General features: G+C 34.6%; 1 protein-coding gene across 4 annotated transcripts; it reads left to right on the top strand.

The window, feature by feature from the left end:
• Positions 1-362: 362 nt before the first annotated feature.
• On the top strand, positions 363-21,090 carry LOC128218011 (ETS domain-containing protein Elk-3-like). 4 transcript variants are annotated; one of them, XM_052925507.1, is made up of 3 exons: positions 363-688; positions 16,231-16,344; positions 17,626-21,090. In XM_052925507.1, the coding sequence occupies exon 3, from the start codon at positions 17,628-17,630 to the stop codon at positions 18,651-18,653; it is 1,026 nt and encodes a 341-aa protein (XP_052781467.1). In that variant the 5' UTR covers positions 363-688; positions 16,231-16,344; positions 17,626-17,627; the 3' UTR covers positions 18,654-21,090. The 4 variants fall into 4 exon arrangements, with proteins under 4 accessions (XP_052781467.1, XP_052781466.1, XP_052781464.1 ...); XM_052925506.1 differs by lacking the exon at positions 363-688 and adding an exon at positions 4,878-5,073; XM_052925504.1 differs by lacking the exon at positions 363-688 and adding an exon at positions 8,062-8,147.
• Positions 21,091-21,647: the final 557 nt, after the last annotated feature.

A 21,647-nucleotide genomic window follows, 5' to 3' on the forward strand; every position in this document is an offset into this window, starting at 1 on the left:
TCAGTTTAACTTTAATCCCTTTATCTTCTTCCAAGATTTGGCCCGTACTTTACATATTTTTTTATAATTACTTTTACTATGTACATGCACTTGTTTACTCAAAATTACTGGTGCGGAATAATATTGTGAATACCTATATTATACAAACTTGCTTTTAAAAGCCATTGTTATAACACTTCATGGAATAATTTCACAATGCCTGACTCTAAATATTGGATCATCTTGATGAAAAAATAATGTTTAAAACTACCGGGTAGGCATTATCGCCGCATTCTATTGGCTAATTTATCAATGGTAAGGCCTGTTTTTCTAAATACGGAAGAGAAGCAATTGTGACGTAAATGGATTCTCCCGTTCTAAAAATAGCCAACTTCCGGGGTTAAGTATTGTTGATATTGGTCGTTCTAAATATTTCAATTTGGGGAATTTTTCGTGTTTTTCTCCGTATCTGGATTAGGAATGGTGGGATAAGCCTGTAGGTAACGTTCTGAAATATGAATAGTTCTGTGAAAGACAATATCTGTGAAACAAATATGCAAACTCAAAGCCCAATCAGCCGCGTGGGCGGATCGAACATACTTGTGTTATTAACATTTCTTACCTAAATAACTTGGATTTCAAAGAGGCTGCACAAGTGCTGTACATATACATATTATTTATTGGCATCGCAGATACATTGCACTTAAATGTAAGTATATCTTTGCAAAAGACAATTTATATGATTAACCTTATTAATGTAATCAACATCACATCACATGTATGTACATACGTTTAATTATTGTAAACAATACATGACGTACATATCATGTATACAAACATGTACATCTGGTTAATCTACAGTATAAACTAAAGATCGCCATTTTCCTCTGATCATATCTATTTGCAAGAGAATGAGTGCATGGCATACTAACACACAGAGGCCGTAAAGTAAGGTCATGTTTATCATTAATTAGTTTAAATATATTGATCAATGGACAAAGCATTACCAGAGTATGCATACCGATTCGTTATCTATGTTATTTATATTTTTCCGATAATTATATTCAAATATTTATTCGATGAACGTTCACTCATTTAAATGTGTACAGTGTGTTTTGAAACGTTTCATATAAAATGACATTAAGCATTTGCTAACATCGATAATCATCGTGACTTAGTTGTATCCACAGTGATTTGGAATTAAAAATCATGTACATATCTACATATATCATTTAGCTTGCCATAAGTCACTAATAGCTTCTTTAACCCAATATATGCGATATGGGCGAGAAAGCGTTCGTTCTAAATTTGCAAAATAATGAATGATTCTTTATTGTAGTGGTGTTTTAGAACTACATGTACAAACATATTTAAAATACATTATTCATCTATAAGAATATTATATTAAAACCCCCGTGTCATTGTGGTTTTATCATGTTGCAATCTTATGTTTATACTTCGTTTCCAAAGCAGGTTAATTAGAACTAGTTCGTATGCAGATCAAGACAGTTATAATTACGAAATGAAGATGTCATGATCTCAGTGCAAATCAATACTACACGATAACTATCAAGTACATTTATGTTACCAGTATACTAGTATTGTATATAAATAATATTTATTTTAGATGTGTATAGATACACATGATTCATTTTCCCAGGGTGTATAATACAATGATTGAATAGTTCATTAGGAACCATCATTTAAAATTGCTATAAGTTATTTCAGTGTACATCTAAAATGGTATGGGAAGGTGATACACATGTTTTTTCTTTGATCAGTAAGTAAGCTGAAGTTAATTGTTAATTACCGTGATACATGTATATATAGAATACAACTTACCAGTACAGGAAACATCCGTCAAAATAAGCCTATAAGTAACTGATAAGAAAGGTTTACAATAGTTAATAGCTAAAAGATGCATGCGAATATATAACAGAAGTCTTTTTTCCGAAAAAGATCAAATAGCATATCGATAGCCTAGCTGATTCACATACATTGTGTGGCGACTCTGTATGTATATTGGGGTCGAATGTATGTATATTACGTTCCAAACTGACACCATTCCCTGTTCGAAATGCATTATTAAATTATCAGTGTAGATCTAAGTCCTTCCGACAGCCAGGCAGTCGGTCTGCCCACGCACCCGAGGTGTAGATCTAAGTCAATCCGACAGTCAGGCAATCGGTCTGCCACATACCTGAGGTGTAGATCTAAGTCTGTCCGACAGTCAGGCAGTCGGTCTGCCCACGCACCTGAGGTTTAGATCTAAGTCTATCCGACAGTCATGCAGGCAGTCGGTCTGCTAACGCACCTGAGGTTTAGATCTAAGTCTATCCGATAGTCATGCAGGCAGTCGGTCTGCCAACGTACCTGAGGTTTAGATCTAAGTCTATCCGACAGTCATGCAGGCAGTCGGTCTGCTAACGCACCTGAGGTTTAGATCTAAGACTATCCGACAGTCAGGCAGTCGGTCTGCCCATGCACCTGAGGTTTAGATCTAAGTCTGTCCGACAGTCAGGCAGTCGGTCTGCCCACGCACCTGAGGTTTATATCTAAGACTATCCGACAGTCAGGCAGTCGGTCTCCCCACGCACCTGAGGTTTAGATCTAAGGCTATCCGACAGTCAGGCAGTCGGTCTGGCAACGCGCCTGGGGTGTAATTCTAAATCAGTCAGTCTAACTGAGCATCTGAGGTTCAGATCTAAGTCGGTCAAGCAGCCAGTCAGTCGATCCGCCAGCTCACGCACCCAGAGGTGTAGATCTTAGTCAATAAGGTAAAAAAGACAGTCAGTTAGTCATTCTACCCAACCACTCGAGGTGTAGATATACGCCGATTAGTCTGTCCACGCCAGTCAGTTAGTCGGTCATTCAGTCAGTTAATCTACCTAAGCACCCGAGGTATTGATCTAAGTCAATTTTTGCGTGCATCTGCAGAGGCTTAGATCTAAGTCAGTCATTTCGTCCGCCAGCCCACGCACCAGAGGTGTAGTTCTAAGTCAATCAGGCACTCAGTCGTTCAGTCAAATCCAGCACCTGAGGTGTTGATCTTAGTCAGTCAGTCAGTCAGTCAGTAATTTTTTGTTGCTGTTGTTTTCCCACCAGAGACGGTTTTTGTGTGTCCCACAAGAGACGCTCTTTGTGTGTCTCACCAGAGACGTTCTATGTGTGTCCCACCAGAGACGTTCTATGTGTGTCCCACCAGAGACGTTCTATGTGTGTCCCACCGGAGACGATTTGTGTGTGTCCCACCAGAGACGTTGTATGTGTGTCCCACCAGAGATGTTGTCTGTGTGTCCCACCAGAGACGTTCTATGTGTGTCCCACCAGAGACGATTTTAAGTGTCCCACCAGAGACGCTCTTTGTTTGTCCCACCAGAGACGCTTTGTGTGTGTCCCACCAGAGACGCTTTGTGTGTGTCCCACCAGAGACGCTTTGTGTGTGTCCCACCAGAGACGCTTTGTGTGTCCCACCAGAGACGCTTTGTGTGTGACCCACCAGAGACGCTTTGTGTGTGTCTCACCAGAGACGCTTTGTGTGTGTCCCATCAGAGACGCTTTGTGTTTGTCCCACCAGAGACGCTCTTTGTGTGTCCCACCAGAGACACTTTGTGTGTGTCCCACCAGAGACGCGTGCTGTGTATCACCAGAGACATTTATAATGTGTCCCCAATTAGGGGCATATTTACTTTCACTGCCTTTAGTAATTGACGTCAGCGTAGGTATGGACTACACACTGGCAATTGACAAGTTTGAGCTTTATTCATTCAAAATGTTATATTGTTTAATAAAATAACGTATAGACCTGTGTTTTGAATGACTCGCAACTTGGGCAGAATGTTAAATCGTGCATTAAGACGCAGACTTAAGTCTCTTTATGAAATAAAATGAAAGGTAAAAGTCAGCCAACGTCAGCCATCGTCGTAAAAAGATCTCCAACTGAGGTATAGAAATATAGTGATTAAAAGTAGGGATCTTTTACAACAAACCGTAAATGATAAGAGATGTTTTCTGCCAAACCACATCTCCGTCAATGTCCAAAATGTACAATGCCCAATATCATAACTAATGAACATTTATTGATGACATTGCCGAAACATTTGCCCTCGTTCAGGTAATCATGATAAAATGCGCATGTATACATGATAAAATACTCGCTTACAAACATGTTTTGCTAGAAAACACCGTTTACAGGAGTGGATGAAATCCCTGTATAGTCATTTGTGATATATTTTTGAAATGACAACCAAATACTTGCGATTTATAAAAAATGGTGAATGCGTCTTTAGACTTAATAATGAACCGTTTAAAGAGATACTCATGTTTAAAATCAAAACAATTATGTATAACAGATATAAATTTCAGTGATAAACTACATTCTAAGAAATGCATTTATGGAAAATATTAATAACTGAAAACAAGATTGTTGTCGTGTCTTAAACAGCTGAGAACGCACAAGTCTAAAATGATTGGTGAGTGCTAAAAGATTAACAGTGACCGACTATCGTCTCATAAGGTAGAAATACCGTGTTTTCTGCACATTTCTTTCAAATTAAACACAATATCTTTCATAAGAACCATTGTTTACCGCATAAATTACGTTAAATTAAAACTATCTTTATAAATCGCGGTATATCTTATTTTGGAGTAAGAGTGTATCTCTATAATAAACATATAAATACAAGTGTTAAGTAAAGAAATAAAAATGATCATATGAACTGTCAAATTTTATAAAATTTATTAGCTGTTGTTCATTTTTGGAATTCCAGATTTTAAATTACGAAATATAACTTGTTTTTGGACACGAGAGATTTTTCGTCATCATTTTGAAATATGTTATCTAGATGTTTTCTAAACCGATTAAAACATTAATATGACTTTTTTGGCGACGGAAGATTTTTCGTCATTGATTTGAAAAAAAACATAAGATAATTTCTTAATCGATTAAAACAATATTGTATTTTTATCTAAAAGTATTTCTTCCTGATGAGTTGTCACAGTTGCTTAATATTTGAAACAATGCTAAAATGTTAAGGATTAAATAACGCCTGTATGCAATTTAGTTTGGAGTAACTCTGATGGATCTAATACGAGGTAGAGTAAGATTTATTTCCCTTTGCTTGTGTTTCAAGCGTTGTCCTCCATTGTAATATTAACTTTTATCCGAAACGAAAGTGTGCGTTAACTCGTTCTATTTAATATAGTGTAATCTAAATATTGTCATTATAGTACTGTAATTCTTGACTGAGGGGCGGTCATCGTAATTATCTTTACTTTGGAGGTGTTTTTTTTTCGTTAAAGAGAGATTCCATGTTGTGGGTTTTTATTTCGCCTTCGGGGCATAACAGACACATTTTATGGATCATAGTGTCCGCCGGCGGCGGCGTCCGCGTCCGCGGCGGCATTCCATTTCAGCTCTCTTACTTTTGTTATCCATCTTTACCAAATTTGGTCCATGAATTATTAAAACTGTGACCAAATTCTCATTATCTGCTCAGTTCTAACTTGATACCAAACTTGGCTATAATGTTTATAAGCGTAATATCCCGGCTGAGTTTGATATACACATACTTAGATAGCATTATTAACCCCGGAGAAATAGCTCTTGTTATGTTAAATGTTGGCATTTTTTTTTTACTAAAATGGGCTACAATGTTAAGGGTATATCTCATATAAGGTTGACCAACAGCCAGATCATGTATTCTATTTTATCTTGGAGTTATAGTCCTAAAATTGTCAATGTTTTACGTTATTCACTTTGACTCAATCATTTCTTTCTCCGATCCTTAGTACATTCATTATAATGATAATGGGGATACTAGTGTTTCATTTGATAAAGACGTATATCGCATTTAATATTCCAGAAGAAAGGTCCATTCAATTAATTGCTAATAAACATTCTCAAAATTGATACAACCAGAATTTTGATTCGATTTGATTCGATTATATCTCTTGACCAAAACATATTTCGCCTAACAATGGCATAACAACTATATTTCAAGTAGCCCTTTTCAATTTCCCATGCTTTTCGCAAAATAAGTGAGGAATAAATGCAATTGTTAATTTAAATTGAAAAATTACAATATTACCCTAAATTGTGTTAAAAGGGGTATTTAATTTAATTGAAAATTATTCAATATGGCGTGTAATGTAATTCTAGGTTTACTTTAGTTTTATTTCAATCCTATTCCTTGTACGTTCTCACACCGGAATTAAACTGTTGACCATCCAGATTGCCTTTTCCCAGAAATATCTTAATCATTATTGTTATCTTTTCATATTTACACAAGCTTTCATTGAAATGATATCGATATAGCCATACTGCCGGATGACCTCGGTAAGCGGCCAGGCAAAACGACATATTCCGTTTACTGTCCCTATTAAACTTGGTATGAATGTTTACATGCATCGCCTGCAACCAACGTATCTTTAAATATGGATGCCTTTTAGCGAATTTAGTATTCCAAATTTGTAAAGGTTTCCGACTTTGGGAGAATAGTATAAAGTTAAAATACATAATTAAATATAGATTTTGCATGTATTTATGTTTTATGCATACCCTATATTGTTTTATAGCTGGCCTTTCAAAGATCTTGTTTATTTTTCAAAGAAATTGCGTTTTTATTCATTCACTCTGTGTTGGGAAATTATCATGTTTCTTTTGGACACTCTTTTCTTAACAGAAGGCAGTAAATTGCACCAAAAAAAACACGGACGAGGTCAGTGTAGCATGTTTTTATCTGCAAAATAACTACACAAAAATGAGATTATTTAGTACTTTTTATAACACTAAGTACATGTAGCATCAGGCTGAGATCCCCTACCTTAGTTCAAATGTTGGAAGTTGGCCGCGAACGGGGCTTATCGTTTCCAACTTTCCATATAGGAAAAGGGGAACCTGCCCCTTGTCTGTTATACCATTATAGCTTCGACCCTTAGATGTTTTGTACAATGGTTTACATGAAGCAGGAATACTTTACTAATCTCATTTCAATCCCTTGTGATGAGGATTGGCCCCACCCCGGGGGAGGCGGTATAGCCTCTATATTGAATTCCAAAGATAATGTTCTTGTTTAAAAAACACACTAGTAGACCAAGGCGTAAGGTATTATTCATATTTGAAAATACATGGTTCTCTATAGAATTTGTTAAAGTCAGGTCCCTTCTATAGGGTCGAGTAATGCCCCATACAAGGTCTGGCGGGGCTCCTTTTCTCATGTTTTGGTTTCTATTAAAAGTAAACTTTGAAATCATTTTTGCTAGAAATCACAAAGCCCGACACTTCACATATCTGTCTCAAATCATTACAAGTGGCTTTTTTCTCAAGCAAACGGCCCTGGGCTCTTTACGCTTGTTTGTTTGTTTTTATTTCCTATTGGTCGTTCTGATAGGGATAAATGTTACCATCCATCAGTTGTCCTTAGTCCTGAAATGAAAATTGAGATATTAATTAATATTTATCTGTTCAGCCTATGAGTAAATTTGATATTGTCAAATAAACTGTCAACCGCACGCTGGTCGAGCCCTAGGGCCTGAAGTATGGACATGTATAGTTTAACTAGTGTGGGAAATGATAAACTTGTCCACTTCCGTACGAATAAGCTGGATTAAAATTTTAAGTGGAAGTTAAGGTTATATTATATGTGAAATTAAGATGTTTTACTACAATGTTGTTAGATATTTATGGTTTATTTGCGAAGAAATTGTGGGGAAACTTATATAATTATAGTATTGGTATATTTGAATGACAGCGTGGACGAACTGAAAGTCGGTCACTTTATTTTGAAAGAAATCGTGAGTCAACCTAACCACAAGTTTTGCAAAACTAGGACACGAAATAGAAAATGTAATTGTTTTAAAATTGGGCCAATGTGATAGAAAAAATAAACCTTTTAGTGTTAAACTCAAGTGTTATTTATAACATTTTCTGAGAAGAGCGGACGTAAATTCCAAAATAATTATGGGTAGCATAGGAACTTCTGGGTCACGGGCTTTAGGTTTTTACGTAGACTATTAGATATGATGACTGTGCATGTAAGTAATATAAAATATGATGACTGTGTCTGAGAGTATGAATATAGATTGCGAAGACATACAAATGGACGAGGCTGTGGACTTGTCAGAGTTTTTCATTATTGAAGAAATAAAAACAGAGCCTGATGCTAGTGGTAAGTAGGGCTGAAATATTTCGAAGGATATCTAAGATGTTTTGAGAAAATAGTTAAAAAAATCACCTTCGCTCTTTTGTGCATATCAATCAATGTGCTTCAATTCTGGACAAAATATTAACCATTTTATTAAAACAATAATAATAATAATTTGTTAAAAAAAATACACGTTTATCCGGCAATCAAAATATGGCGAGAAACGAATCATTCAAAACTGTGAACGGAGCTGAGAACCGAACTGAGTTTAAAATTTCGACGTCCAATGAAATCACTTTTGACATTTTTTTGTTTAAAAACGTTTAAAACCTTTTAAAAAAACAAAACGTTCTTGAACTCATTTTAATTCAAGACACGATGTCATTGCTATTGATGTTCATTTTGATGGGGTTTTTTTTATTTTGAAGTAAACATTTAAGCAAATTATTCATACAGTCGCAAACAAATGGCTCAATTGTTTAAGGCCACCAGCCTCATGTTAATCTATATGCATGTAACCGTTTCAAATTGGGTGCAAAACAAACGCAATTCAAGTTTTTAATTATGTCATGTTTGTGGATTTTTGCAAGGCGTTTGACATAATAAGTTCAACATCATTATACGTCGGATATCGTTCATTTTGGTGTTAAGATGTGCCTTTCTGTTCTCTGACCCTCATCTCTGTATTGTCCCTTGTACCAACTAAGAAACCACGGCGATCGTGTGTGTCTTAGACATAGGCCAAAAACGAATTTGTTTTGTCAAGGTATACATCCTTGTGAAAAACTGGGAGGGTTGGTAGTTTTTTTCTTACTTTTATTAGGCTTTATGTAATAACGTTATTGTCATCTTTGGAGAATTGTGTTAAAGTAATCTTCTGTATAAAGCTTTATAGATTTTAAACTTTCGATAAAAACATACACTTAAAAAAGTGAAAAAAAATCTACCAACTGACATTAAAAACCTTAAGAGTCGGGGCCTATTTCGTAGGTAGGGTCGGGTAACCCGAACCAAATCTATTTTTTAGGCCCTAGATATTTGGTGTCTTAATATCGGACGACAACTGAGGTATTTTATGACGTAAGCACATGGTTAAAACTGCATTTAATGTCCCAGAACTTTAGCAAGTATAAGACGTCATGAGATTCGTGTGAAATGCTCATAAAATTCTTTTCATGCCAATGCCACCCAAACTAATAAACGGAACGAATATGTGTTCTACTTCTGCAAAACTGTCGTTCTAGAATGCATGTGCATCGTTCATGTCACAATTGTTGCATCGTATGTGTTATTTTTCTTGACTTTAATACTTGAAACGTACGACTTTGCCATTAAAGTACGTCAATGACGTCAACGAAGTCCGGTTAGTGGGTCGTGTCCGTATATACATGTGTCAGTGCTCATTTTCAGAAATTCTCTTATAGATTGTCATATAGCAACGTCTAAGGTAAATAATTTCCTTGACCGAATGGAATGACACTACTATTTGAATCGTGAATAGTGAAACTAAATTGCTAAGAGTTTCCACTATTCCGGAAATGTCTTCAAGTGTTTAGATACCGTCTTTGAAGTCGTCGAAGTAACTCGAAAGCGATTGAAACAGAAGGAGTGCGAAACTGTCGATAATTTATTTTTTGTTTATTTTAGTTTTATGACACCATTATCATTATCATTGCTATCACGATTCCTGGTCAGCGAGGTGCTGATTGGATTCGCTGGAATATATTTGTGTTATTCTGATTAAAAAACATGAGGTTAGTTCAAGCGTGTTTACGTTGATTTCACGGAAAATAAGTTTTGGCGTCAATCTACGAAAAAGTATATTTAAAATGACTCGCTCATGCGTTTTTTTAAACACGAAATAAAGTATTGCAAATCATGAGGAGTGTTAAAACAAAAATAACAAAAGCTGGAACCCTTCAGTAAATGTTGATATTTGCCCAAATTTCGTCTTTGAAGACCACATTTTTCATTAGCGTTTATTACGCGATTGAAAGTTAATTACGGCTGTGGTGTTGCGTGATTGGTTAATTGGCATTATCACGTGATGCTATCAATGTATCCTTTTAACCACCTATTTTGTTAAAGTCCCGGTGGCCGTGTGGAATAGCCGGCTGTTTGCTAAATAAAATGTTGGCTTTACCGGCGCGGGTTCGAACCCCACTAAAACCATAAATACTTGTTTATGCTATAACTGTTTTTTTTTCTGCAATTTCGATATCATAGAGTAAAACAAAGATAAAATAAGTGTTTTCAGATGCATTACCGGGAAAACTTATTGTTGGTCCAAAAACATGAGCGAGTCACTTTAAGGCGAGGAATGGATCAACCTCTAAAGTTGCCATTGGAGTAGGGTAGACGTTTTTGTCCACGCGTTAAAACAACCTTCAACAAACTTATCTTACAACTTAAATACCACATGGACAATCTTGTTCCAAAATAATTTAAAAAAAAACTCTTCGTGTACGTGGATTTGACAGCTTACACTTATTTGTTTTTTTCTTATATTTTATCTTGAGTGGGATTTTTTTAAATGTAGCATTTCTTGAAGAACTAAGTGTCTGAAAATATGAGTTTGAAAAATAAAAGCTTCTATTATTGGAACTCTTTCTTCCTTATCAGATGTGGAAATTTTCAAATCGAGGAAAATGTGAAATTTTGATTTATGATAAGGTGCTGCCGTATAACGACCAGAGATAAACTGTGTTTATAATTTGTTTCCATTTTATTTCAATAAACATAAATAACATATTATTATTATTATTATGTATTATAATAATAATTATTATTATTATTATTATTATGTATTATTATTATTATTATTATTATTATTATTATTATTATTATTATTATTATTATGTATTATAATTATTATTATTATTATTATTATTATTATTATTATTATTATTATTATTATTATAATTATTATTATTATTACTATTGTTATTATGATAATATTTTATTTTTTATAATAATTATTATTATCATTATTATTATTATTATTATTATTATTATTATTATTATTATTATTATCATGTCCAGTGCTAACGATGGCATTTTGCATTTTATAAATTTTCAAAAAGTATCGTGATTAACACAATTTTCTCCAAACTTTCGCTATCATTCCTTGTTATGTGTGTGTTCTTTTTCCGTCTGACACAGTTTTCTGCCAGATAAACTCTATGAGTTCTCCTTTATGTATACCCGAATTGGCCCAGTAAGATAAGCAGTCGTAATATTGCATTGGATCCATTAACATGTACTCTACCATTTTGCACAAAAAAAATAGCTGCCAAAATATCGTGACAAAGTTTTGCAGAAGGGTCTGATTCACCGATGAAAAATGTTGATAAATATGCACTTTTTATCAAAAATTAGTGAAGAGATACCACACGTGTGGTTATATTTAGGTCTGCAAAACATTGTGGGTGTGAACGGCTGGAGTTATCGCGTCTGCCACATGAAATAAGTGTCCAACGAAGTCAGTTTTTATTACTAGTTATCATCTAATATATATCAAACTTGATGTCTATGTTTAAATGCTTTCTGACAAGTTCAATATACAATCTGATTGTTAGCTTACAGAAAAAAACTACTGAACCAGGTGCGTTATTGCCTTAAAATTGTTGAAGAATGACCATTGGGACCTGACTTGGCCATTTGAATCTATTCCCTACAAACTGTATGAGCATAACATATTGGACGACTTCATGAAATAGCTTGATGGTTTTGTAACCCCTGACTATGTTCATTACAATCAGATCTAATTGACCTCGCCTGTAAACAAGTCCAATGACAATCTAGTCCTTACCAAACTTGGCCACTGTGTTTATGGACAAGTTCGATAGACAGCCAGATCACTCTATTAACTCCTGAGTTATGGCCCTTGAATTGTCATAATTTGGCCTAATTTTACTGGATATGTTTTATCCGATCTTTACTAAACTTCTTAAAATGTTTATGGGCATATTTCATAATTTGACTGGACATTTTCGGATCCGATCTTTACCAAACTTCTTAATGTTTATGGGCATACTTATCTTGGACGGGTAGAACTTAACCAAGCGTTCAACTCTTATTCAAATTGTTAACAATTTATACGAACAAGTCATCTCAGAGAAGTTTGATTTCTCTGTCGTCCAAGTGTCGGCAATTGTGAGTTCTGAACTAGTATCTCCTTTGGCAGGCATATTGACCCTATTATATAATCACATATTGCTCTGCCTCGCGACTTTATTTGTTTCTCGTAAAAAAGATACGTATTCCTATAAAATCTTGAAAAAAAACTATGAGCAAACATTAGCACCACGTGTCAATTTCCAAGTACGTTTTCATGTTATCTTCGTCGCAGAACAATTTTTCATGTCAAAAAGTTCCAGGTCACCAGACATATGTTTATGAATTCAATCAGCAAGCTCTTGGAGCACCCGATCGTCTGGATGGTTACCACATGTCAGGCGTCGAGCTCACTCGGATCAAGTGAAAGCCACTTGTCCCTGACAAAGATTTTTCGGAGATTGCGCGATTTTTTGTACCAAAGTAATTATAACAATTAGGGCCTCATTTGTTTTGTTGGTATTATATCGTTCTGAGTCCTCAAACTACTCAAAATCATCCTGTTAACGATGCCGCTTCATGCAATAAATGTAACAAATAATAGATGTTAGTTAATTAATATTTCTATTGACAGGATTTCCTGAGTTCCTTTGACAATTATTATGATAATTAAGGAATTTATATTGTTTTGTTTTTTTCATGCCATCCAAAATAATGGATTCATGCATCTATTGTAAGTCACTTAATGAGCAATCCAATTGTCTAAATAGATAACACAATGCATTAGATTGAGTTTTAAGAAAACACGCGAAAATAAATATATGACGGTTTTGTTTGTAATTATATAAAAATATCAGAAAAACTTTTACAATTTATAGATATTGCCACATGTGGCATCACTTAAGAAAATATTAAGCCCTGGCAAGTGGATTTGTTTACATGTATATTCGCAAATGAATAAATAAATAAATAAATAAATGAATAAATAAATAACAGACCGAAGTTGAGAACTTTTTGCAATATTGACAAAGTTCGCCACAACTATAAATGGTGTCTTACATATATAACTCAATACAGTTATCGGCCCCTTTGGCGCAGCGGAAACGTCTTTGAGCCAATATGAAAACAGTTTTATGTTGTATATGTATTTCCCCTACTTTATTAGCACTTTAAGAATTGCTTTTATCTGTCATATTTTTACCCTTAGATTATTTATTTTTTTCTAAAAAAAATCAGAAATAATTTATACTCGATTGTTTCAATATTGTAACAACTGGGCCTTTAATTGTCAACTTAGAATCACAAGGAAACATAGGGAAGTTATTATAATATAATTGATAATTGATAACTTTTGTTCTGCGGTCACTCCATTCCCCCCCCCCCCACACACACACACTCCCTTGACATAGATACCATTTGGGAGTTTTTCTTTAACTACGCCAGCGGTTTTCTTGGTCAGTATTTCAAGAATCGTTTGAAGTTTGAATCATGTGTTGAGTAGGCCGAATTATGAAATACACTTAATATCACTTACTGTAATATTATTGAGTGCATACTAATTAAGTCATAGTATAAGTCACGCTTAATACGAAAAGGGAATAAGGCATAATATGACATAAATAAAAGGGGATTCTGAAAATTGTATAGCGCTAATATAAAAGGATATTCTTTTGAAGAAATATAGACATTATATAAAGACAAACTGACGAGATACTATTATAGAAAATTGTGAAGTTAACATATTTGGTAAGTTCTTTTATTAATAAGTATCCTCATTCCAATGTTCATAGTTGTAAGAAAAATTCAGCATCTGCATTTTTGCAAGTAAGTATCTAAATTTTGGATTTATTTCAACTAGATAGACAAATTTTATCATCTAGGTTTGGTTAGTTTTCGAATGTGAATCCTACGTGTATGGTATCGTCTTGTCCCACCACAGCGATCGTATTTCTGTTAAAAAATAAGAATGTTTCCGTTTGAAATTGAAATTGAATACTAGTATGATAGCGAATGAGATTTGAACATAAATCATAACGAACGCCATAGTGCATCTGTTTAGCGGGCTTACGATGCTTAAAGTGACACTCTTATTCAAAATCAACACATACACATGTAAAACAAACATAGATTTTGAATAATAAACCGTTCGCTACTTACTTAATAATGCATTTATGGGAAATGTTAATTTTTGATAACATGATTGTAACCGTGTATCTAATAGCAGAAAACGCAAAATATTAAATGATTGGTGAGTGCTAAAAGATTTACTGTGATCTAGTATCGTTTTATAAAGTAGATATACCATGTTTTCTGTGCATTTCTTTCAAATTAAACTCGGTATCCTTCATTAGAACCATTGTTTTCGACATTTATTCATCCTTTTTGATATATTAAAACAATTGTATTAAGTTTGGTAAATCTTATTTGGGAGTAAGAGTGCATCTTTAAATAAAAACATTCTTGAGTGATATTGAGGTAACATTCTTTGTTGGAATATCATCAAAAGAGTCTCCTGGACCAGGATAAAAAGTAAAAAATTGACGTATTTTTTTTTAAACAATAAGTATTTGGTTTCCTTTAGAATTCATGAACAATGTTACAAATGAATCTATTGAACACTTTTTTGTTCTTAACATTTATTTAACTTTTGTTTAAGATTTCGTTTTGTTTAAACGCCGATCTTAATTAACAAGTATAAATGTACCACAAAAATGTGCCCTCAGTAACTCGAGTTCACGGCAAACATCTGGGTTTCTATTTTACACCAGTTTCCAGGATTCTCACAGATTTTGATAAGCATTAGCCAATAGGAAATCGAGATTCGCTAGATAGTTTTTCTAGACTTGCTACACGCATTGAAAATTTAATGTTTTGTCTGTCACTATTTTAAAATGTTTTTGAAGTTATTGAAAGTTGACTTTTGTTTTTTTAAACACGTTCAACCGTTTATAAAGGTTTTTAAATGTAATTTAAACATTTTTTACATATATTTAAAATCGAGATGAAAACGTCAAGGTGTTGTCGTTTCAGCACTTGTGGGAAGACTTTAACCTTTCAAATACCTGGACATTGGACATAACTCTAAAAAAGTTCAACATATTGCTATGAAACTTTGTACAAATGTTTTCAGAAACAATACACACATGTACAGCAATGCCCATTACTCTGGCTTTTATCATTTTTGAGTTATGTCCCTTTTTGAACACATATAACAGACGAGCTTTAGCGGTTCTTCGTGGCGCTCTTATTATATTCCTAGTACGTGCTTTTTTGGTAAAGATTTGATGGTTTTTCTTTTATGAACTCCTTTGTTCGTTCATTGTTCCCTTAGTGATTTACAGAATTATTCTATGCAGACACATTTTCATTAGTGTTCAAAACATCAACGACTAGTATTAATGAGTTTTCATTATATCTCCCGTTATATGAGCTTCATGACATATAACTGCAACAATATATCAAGCAATTACATAATCACAAGCGTAATTAAGAATTAATCTGTAGTGCCAGGCTACGCTGTGTTTTTTGCTGATATGTAACTGTGCACAAGGCATTTTGGGAAGCTATTTTAGACACGAGTTTTACGCACGTAGTAGATGTCTGCAAGAATTATTACTCAGAGGCCTTTGTTTACGAGCCGACCAAGAATCCAGCAGAGAATTTAGATTATTTAAAAAATCTTGTTCAATTTGAATGGAATATTGATGATTTCGAGACGTGTTTTTACATTATTCTCGAATCAGGACCGCATTTCACGTTCATACAACGAAACTGTGTGATAGATAATTGTATTTCAGTGAATACAAGTGAATTGTGGAGAAATTAACATTCATTAAAAGTGCCATTAAAAATGACACTAATACATGAAAGGAAAAAAGCATAGTGGCAGGACATGGAACTATTTTCAGGATCACTGAAAAACTGACACAATATCTCAGCTATTTGCAGACTTGATTCACAGACATGATTCCTCTTGGCCAGGGTATCGAAGGGTTAAGTCCTCCTCCGTATTGCAGATGTCACCGATTTATTTTCTACCCGTTTATTACAGAGCCTTCGTTTTGTCGAGTGACATCAACAGACGCGGTAGTGACGTCATCAGCGGATTATGAAACTCAACTGGCAACAAGTTTCGCCTATCACCAGGACGACTCGAAATTCCGATGTAAGTGAACATAGATTACTACTTCATTTATCCACAAATTAAGCCTTTAAGTTATGGTTGAATATTATAAAGTATCAGTGTGTGTATACCACGGGATAAATTGCGTCATAATTGCTATGTTGGAAGGCAATATTTTGCTTTGAATGAATATTTTAAACAAAGCTTACACATTCCAGCCTTTAATCTTTGTATGATTGAGATTTTAGTTTCTGAAAACACTTCGACAAAACTTTCACACAACCGCCGCCTGATCCAGCACTGTCAAAAAATATATATTGAAACTTGTCGATTGAGTGAATATTTTGTATTAACTATTTATGTTTATATACGTATGCTTTTTAGTAATATGTTCGGGCATTTAGTATGTTTTAGTAATATGTTCGGGCATTTAGTATGTGTTGAGTAATATGTTAGGGCATTTAGTATGTTTTGAATAATATGTTAGGGCATTTAGTATGTTTTGAGTAATCTGTTAGGGAATTTAGTATGTTTTGAATAATATGTTAGGGCATTTAGTATGTTTTGAGTAATCTGTTAGGGCATTTAGTATGTTTTGAATAATATGTTAGGGCATTTAGTATGTTTTGAGTAATCTGTTAGGGCATTTAGTATGTTTTGAGTAATATGTTAGGGCATTTAGTATGTTTTTAGTAATATGTTAGGGCATTTAGTATGTTTTGAGTAATATGTTAGGGCATTTAGTATGTTTTGAGTAATCTGTTAGGGCATTTAGTATGTTTTGAGTAATCTGTTAGGGAATTTAGTATGTTTTGAGTAATCTGTTAGGGAATTTAGTATGTTTTGAGTAATCTGTTAGGGCATTTAGTATGTTTTAAGTAATCTGTTAGGGAATTTAGTATGTTTTGAGTAATCTGTTAGGGAATTTAGTATGTTTTGAGTAATCTGTTAGGGAATTTAGCTACTAGGGAATTTAGTATGTTTTGAGTAATCTGTTAGGGAATTTAGTATGTTTTGAGTAATCTGTTAGGGCATTTAGTATGTTTTGAGTAATATGTTAGGGCATTTAGTATGTTTTGAGTAATCTGTTAGGGCATTTAGTATGTTTTGAGTAATCTTTTCGGGAATTTAGTATGTTTTGACTTTTGAGTAATCTTTTCGGGCGTTTAGTCTGTTTCCGTTTTATGTATGACTCTGTATGAACATAATTACAAATGCGTACTTAGCACCCTTATAACCTCCTTACCAGTAGTTATTTTGAAATGAATTATTTAATAGGTCTCATCTTTTCGTTAGTATGATAACAAATGTTTCATTTTGCAGTGATGGATTCAAACATCACTCTCTGGCAGTTTCTGTTGGACCTCCTCGTCAGCAACAACCATCAAGACATCATTCAATGGACGAACAACGATGGTGAATTCAAACTGCTTAATCCAGAGGAGGTCGCGAACTTGTGGGGGAAACGCAAGAACAAGTGTAACATGAACTATGACAAGCTGAGTCGAGCCCTTAGGTATTATTACGACAAGAATATTATCAAGAAGGTCATGGGACAGAAATTCATGTACAAGTTTGTGTCATTCCCAGAAATTGTGAAGACCACAACAAAAGTGCCTTTTAGGGAAAAGATGGAAACCCTAGCTGAAGAGTATGGACAAAAAGTGTTTCCACATTTTGCATCGTACAACGCTGCAAATTTAAAAACGTCTGCTGACAATGCCCTCGACTGGATCAAGCGGGAAGAAAATGGAGCAGACGAGAATGAAAGTGTTTCAAATCGTGTTCAAAATGAGACATCTAGGAGAAATATTACTCCCGAGTCGACATTGTCGAGTAGACTTACCGTGACGTCATCAACTTTATTGTCGTCTGCATTGATAAACTCTATTGCGCGTGCTGAAACCACCAGCGCGTTTTCTACCTCAACGGCAACTCACAGTAGATTAGGAACAAAACTCAGTTCTAAACCGAAGCCAGTACCTTTAATTCTGAACATTTCTGCTACGCCGCCACCACCACCGCAGATACCGCAGACGACAATTACAGCGCCCTCTCCCGGACCAGTATTAAGCCCGAGACTGTTCCAGCCACAATTTAGCCTAAATACCCCTTTCCTTATGCCAAGCCCGATGATTTCAACCATACCGCGCACTCCGCTAGGGCCCCTTCATTTTTGGAGTTCATTGAGCCCCATAACGACAATAAGCCCCCGGTTACCTAACAGTTCAACAGCCTTTCATTTCCCTGTGAGTTCCACACAGCAGTTACCTCTCCCGAACTTCAGCGCCATAGAAGGTCTGAATTCCCCTCCTATTGGCTCGCCTACGAAGAAAATCCCCGTGAAGTGAGTTTGACAATTATGTGATATGTGAAATATATTTTATTATTGTGCCTTATAGTTGTGAATAATCATACATGTATATCTGTTCTGTATCCCATGGTGCTCTTCAAGAAATTGTCAACCAACATTTGGTTAGTTTAAAATTTACCCTCGGGTTATAACCTCACAGGATATAAAGCCTACATCAATAACTTAGTAGGACGATTAACAATCTAGCAGGAAACCATGCATTGAAAGATAATGTGTTCATTGTGATAACAGTCGAGCCCCGTTTGCCTCGAATTCCTCGTTGGCTCGAGTTCCTCATTGGCTCGAATTCCTCGTTGCCTCGAATTCTCATTGGCTCGAACTAGTTACGGACTGATTGCTTTACACTGAAGGTAAACATCCGCTTGGCTCGAATTTTCCGGGGCTCGAGGTTTTTTCGTCGGCCCATGGGAGTTCGAGCCAATGGGGTTCGACTGTACCATCATTTTTTATAAAGGCAATGTTTTTTTTTTCAAATGTTTTCACCGCCTGTGATTTTGAAATTGGATAAAGTTTCCGCCTTTGGGAAAAAAGCAAAATCATGTTAAATTTCTAATATATTAGCAGATCAATATGTTTTGACTTCTATGCATATAACATACTGTATTAAAGATGGCCTTATTAAGATTTCGTTTATTTTTTCAAGAAAAAAAAATGCTTTTCTATTTGTTACTGAATTTGTGTTCATTGAATAAGGAAAATATTATGATCATTTGAGGAAAACCGGCACTTTTTTGCAAGGGGAAACAGTCTTTAGAAGGCAGTAAATTGCCCCAATTGCCAGAAATATCATTAAAATGGTTAATATACATATTTATAAATACGTATCTTTAGAAACATAACGCCAGCGTTGTGGTGTATGATTACAAAACCATTGAAACCATTTTATGCTGTTTAGTATAGAAGTATTTAACATTTTGGGGATAGTTGTGATTCCCCCCCCCCCTCTGTTTTGATGTGAGGGTGATTTCCCTTGCTTATATGATTTTTTGTAAGTCGATATGTTTGTAGATATTAAAGTGTCAATTGGCGAAATAATGTTTTTATAAATGCTTCTCCATTTGTTCAATGCTGAAGGGACCATCGCATTTTCCCATTAACGCAAAAAAACGTACGGTTTTATATTACCATTTAGTTCGAAATAAAAGCACCTTTTAATGCAAATGCATATCATATGTTTTCTCAACATGTCATTATGTTCGAGTTATCTTTTTTTAAATGCAGGTACTTATTGTACTTTCTAAATTCTATGTATTTGATTGCATGATAAAGTCCATATTATTTCCCTTTGTCATCTACAACTGTTCCAAGTGCTCCTTTGTTCAAATTATTTTATTACCGATGTTGTATTAAAGCTGCACTCTCACATATTTACCGTTTTTCCAACTTTTTTTAATTTTTGTCTTGGAATAAGCAATTTTTGCGTAAATACCTGCAAACCAGTGGTGAAAGACTGCTGACAAAAGATCAGATCGCGGATTTTCATATTCCATTCCAAATCTAATGTTTTATGGCTAAAACCGTTAATAACGGTGAAAGAAAAATGCATAAAACATCAATTTTGGAGTTGAAATATGAAAATCTGCGATCTGATTTTTTGTCATCAGTTTCTTTTCACTGGTTTGCAGAAATTTACGCTAAAATGTGCTTGTTCCAAGACAACAAAAAAATTGTTGTCAAAACGTTCAATCTGTTTAAAAACAGACTACATTTCATTTAAGTTATTATTTGAATATGCTGACTATAAATACCATGTTTATGTTCAGATGTATGTTCAGATGTAGTTTTGACACTTGGTATCTTTCAATTTTGAAGTTTGATGTGAAATTAATATTTTTCATTAGATAAATATTAAATGTCAATTTTTTACCATTTTATTGAGTTGAAAATCGTATGAATATAGATCTTAAAGCTGCACTCTCATAGATTGACCGTTTTGATAACGTTTTTTTATTTATTGTCTGGAAATGAGCAAATGTTTGCGTTTATGTCTGGAACCCAGTGATATAAGACTGCTGACAAAAGATTTTTCCGGCAGTTTTCCAAGCTATTGAGATCTGTTCTTTAGTAAGTAATCATAACTAATTTGAAGACATTAATGCCAAACCAGCTGATTCTAGGCAAAAAATAATGTAAAAGTCAAAACTGTCAATCTGTGTGAGTGCAGCTTTAATTTGTTAATAATGGGTGGAATATCTGAAAAACTGTGTATACATGAAAATGTGCTGCACGCCCGGTGTTTATAATGATTATGTTTTGCAGAAATCCAGTGTTCAAAATGAGGGTGTAATTTTGAACGTGGGTGTGTTGGTTGTATATTTCGTTGAATAATATTGACGTACATCAATCTGTGATGTTGAAATACACTTGTACATTTGTGACATTGCTTGACGCCATCAAAAATATGTTTAAACATTCGTATTGTGTTTTCTTCTTCCTATTTCCATGTAAGAGATAACTGACATGAAGTAAAACCATAATGATTAAGAATGGGCGGAGTGTGAGTAGTGAACGAGCGGACGAGCCCTTCTTAAGCATTAAGATTTTACCTCAGGTTATCTTAATGAATAAGAATACAACCTTAATGTCTGACACATGTCATTTTGGCTACGCAAACAATCTGGAACAGGGAGTGTGTATCGGACACAGGGCAGTAGGCGGACCTTTAAACTCCCGTGAAAAGTGAAAAATCTTATTGATAAAGCCGAGTTCTTAAACTGATTACCAGTCATTAATTTAAGAATACTAAATAAGATCAGAAAAGTGAAAAATCTTAGCCGAAAACCTAGACTGATTGCAAATCATGAATTTAAGAATAGTTCGATGAGTTCTTAGTAAAAATTACAACATAGTTGGTAAATCCTTAGTTAAAGAAGGGCAGAGTAAGCGAAACGCTCGCCCCCTCGTTCTTAGTCAGTAAAATGTAACTAAATATGATCCAACTTGTCCGGACTTACATTATTACCTGATTTCA

The sequence above is a fragment of the Mya arenaria genome, chromosome 14, assembly GCF_026914265.1.
Source record: "Mya arenaria isolate MELC-2E11 chromosome 14, ASM2691426v1".
Classification (NCBI taxonomy): domain Eukaryota; kingdom Metazoa; phylum Mollusca; class Bivalvia; order Myida; family Myidae; genus Mya; species Mya arenaria.

Coding starts and splice junctions, on each gene's coding strand:
- LOC128218011 (XM_052925505.1), top strand. CDS start 16,143: ATGATTCCTCTTGGCCAGGGTATCGAAGGGTTAAGTCCTCCTCCGTAT. Junction 16,345..17,625: donor GGACGACTCGAAATTCCGAT/GTAAGTGAACAT, acceptor TTCATTTTGCAG/TGATGGATTCAAACATCACT.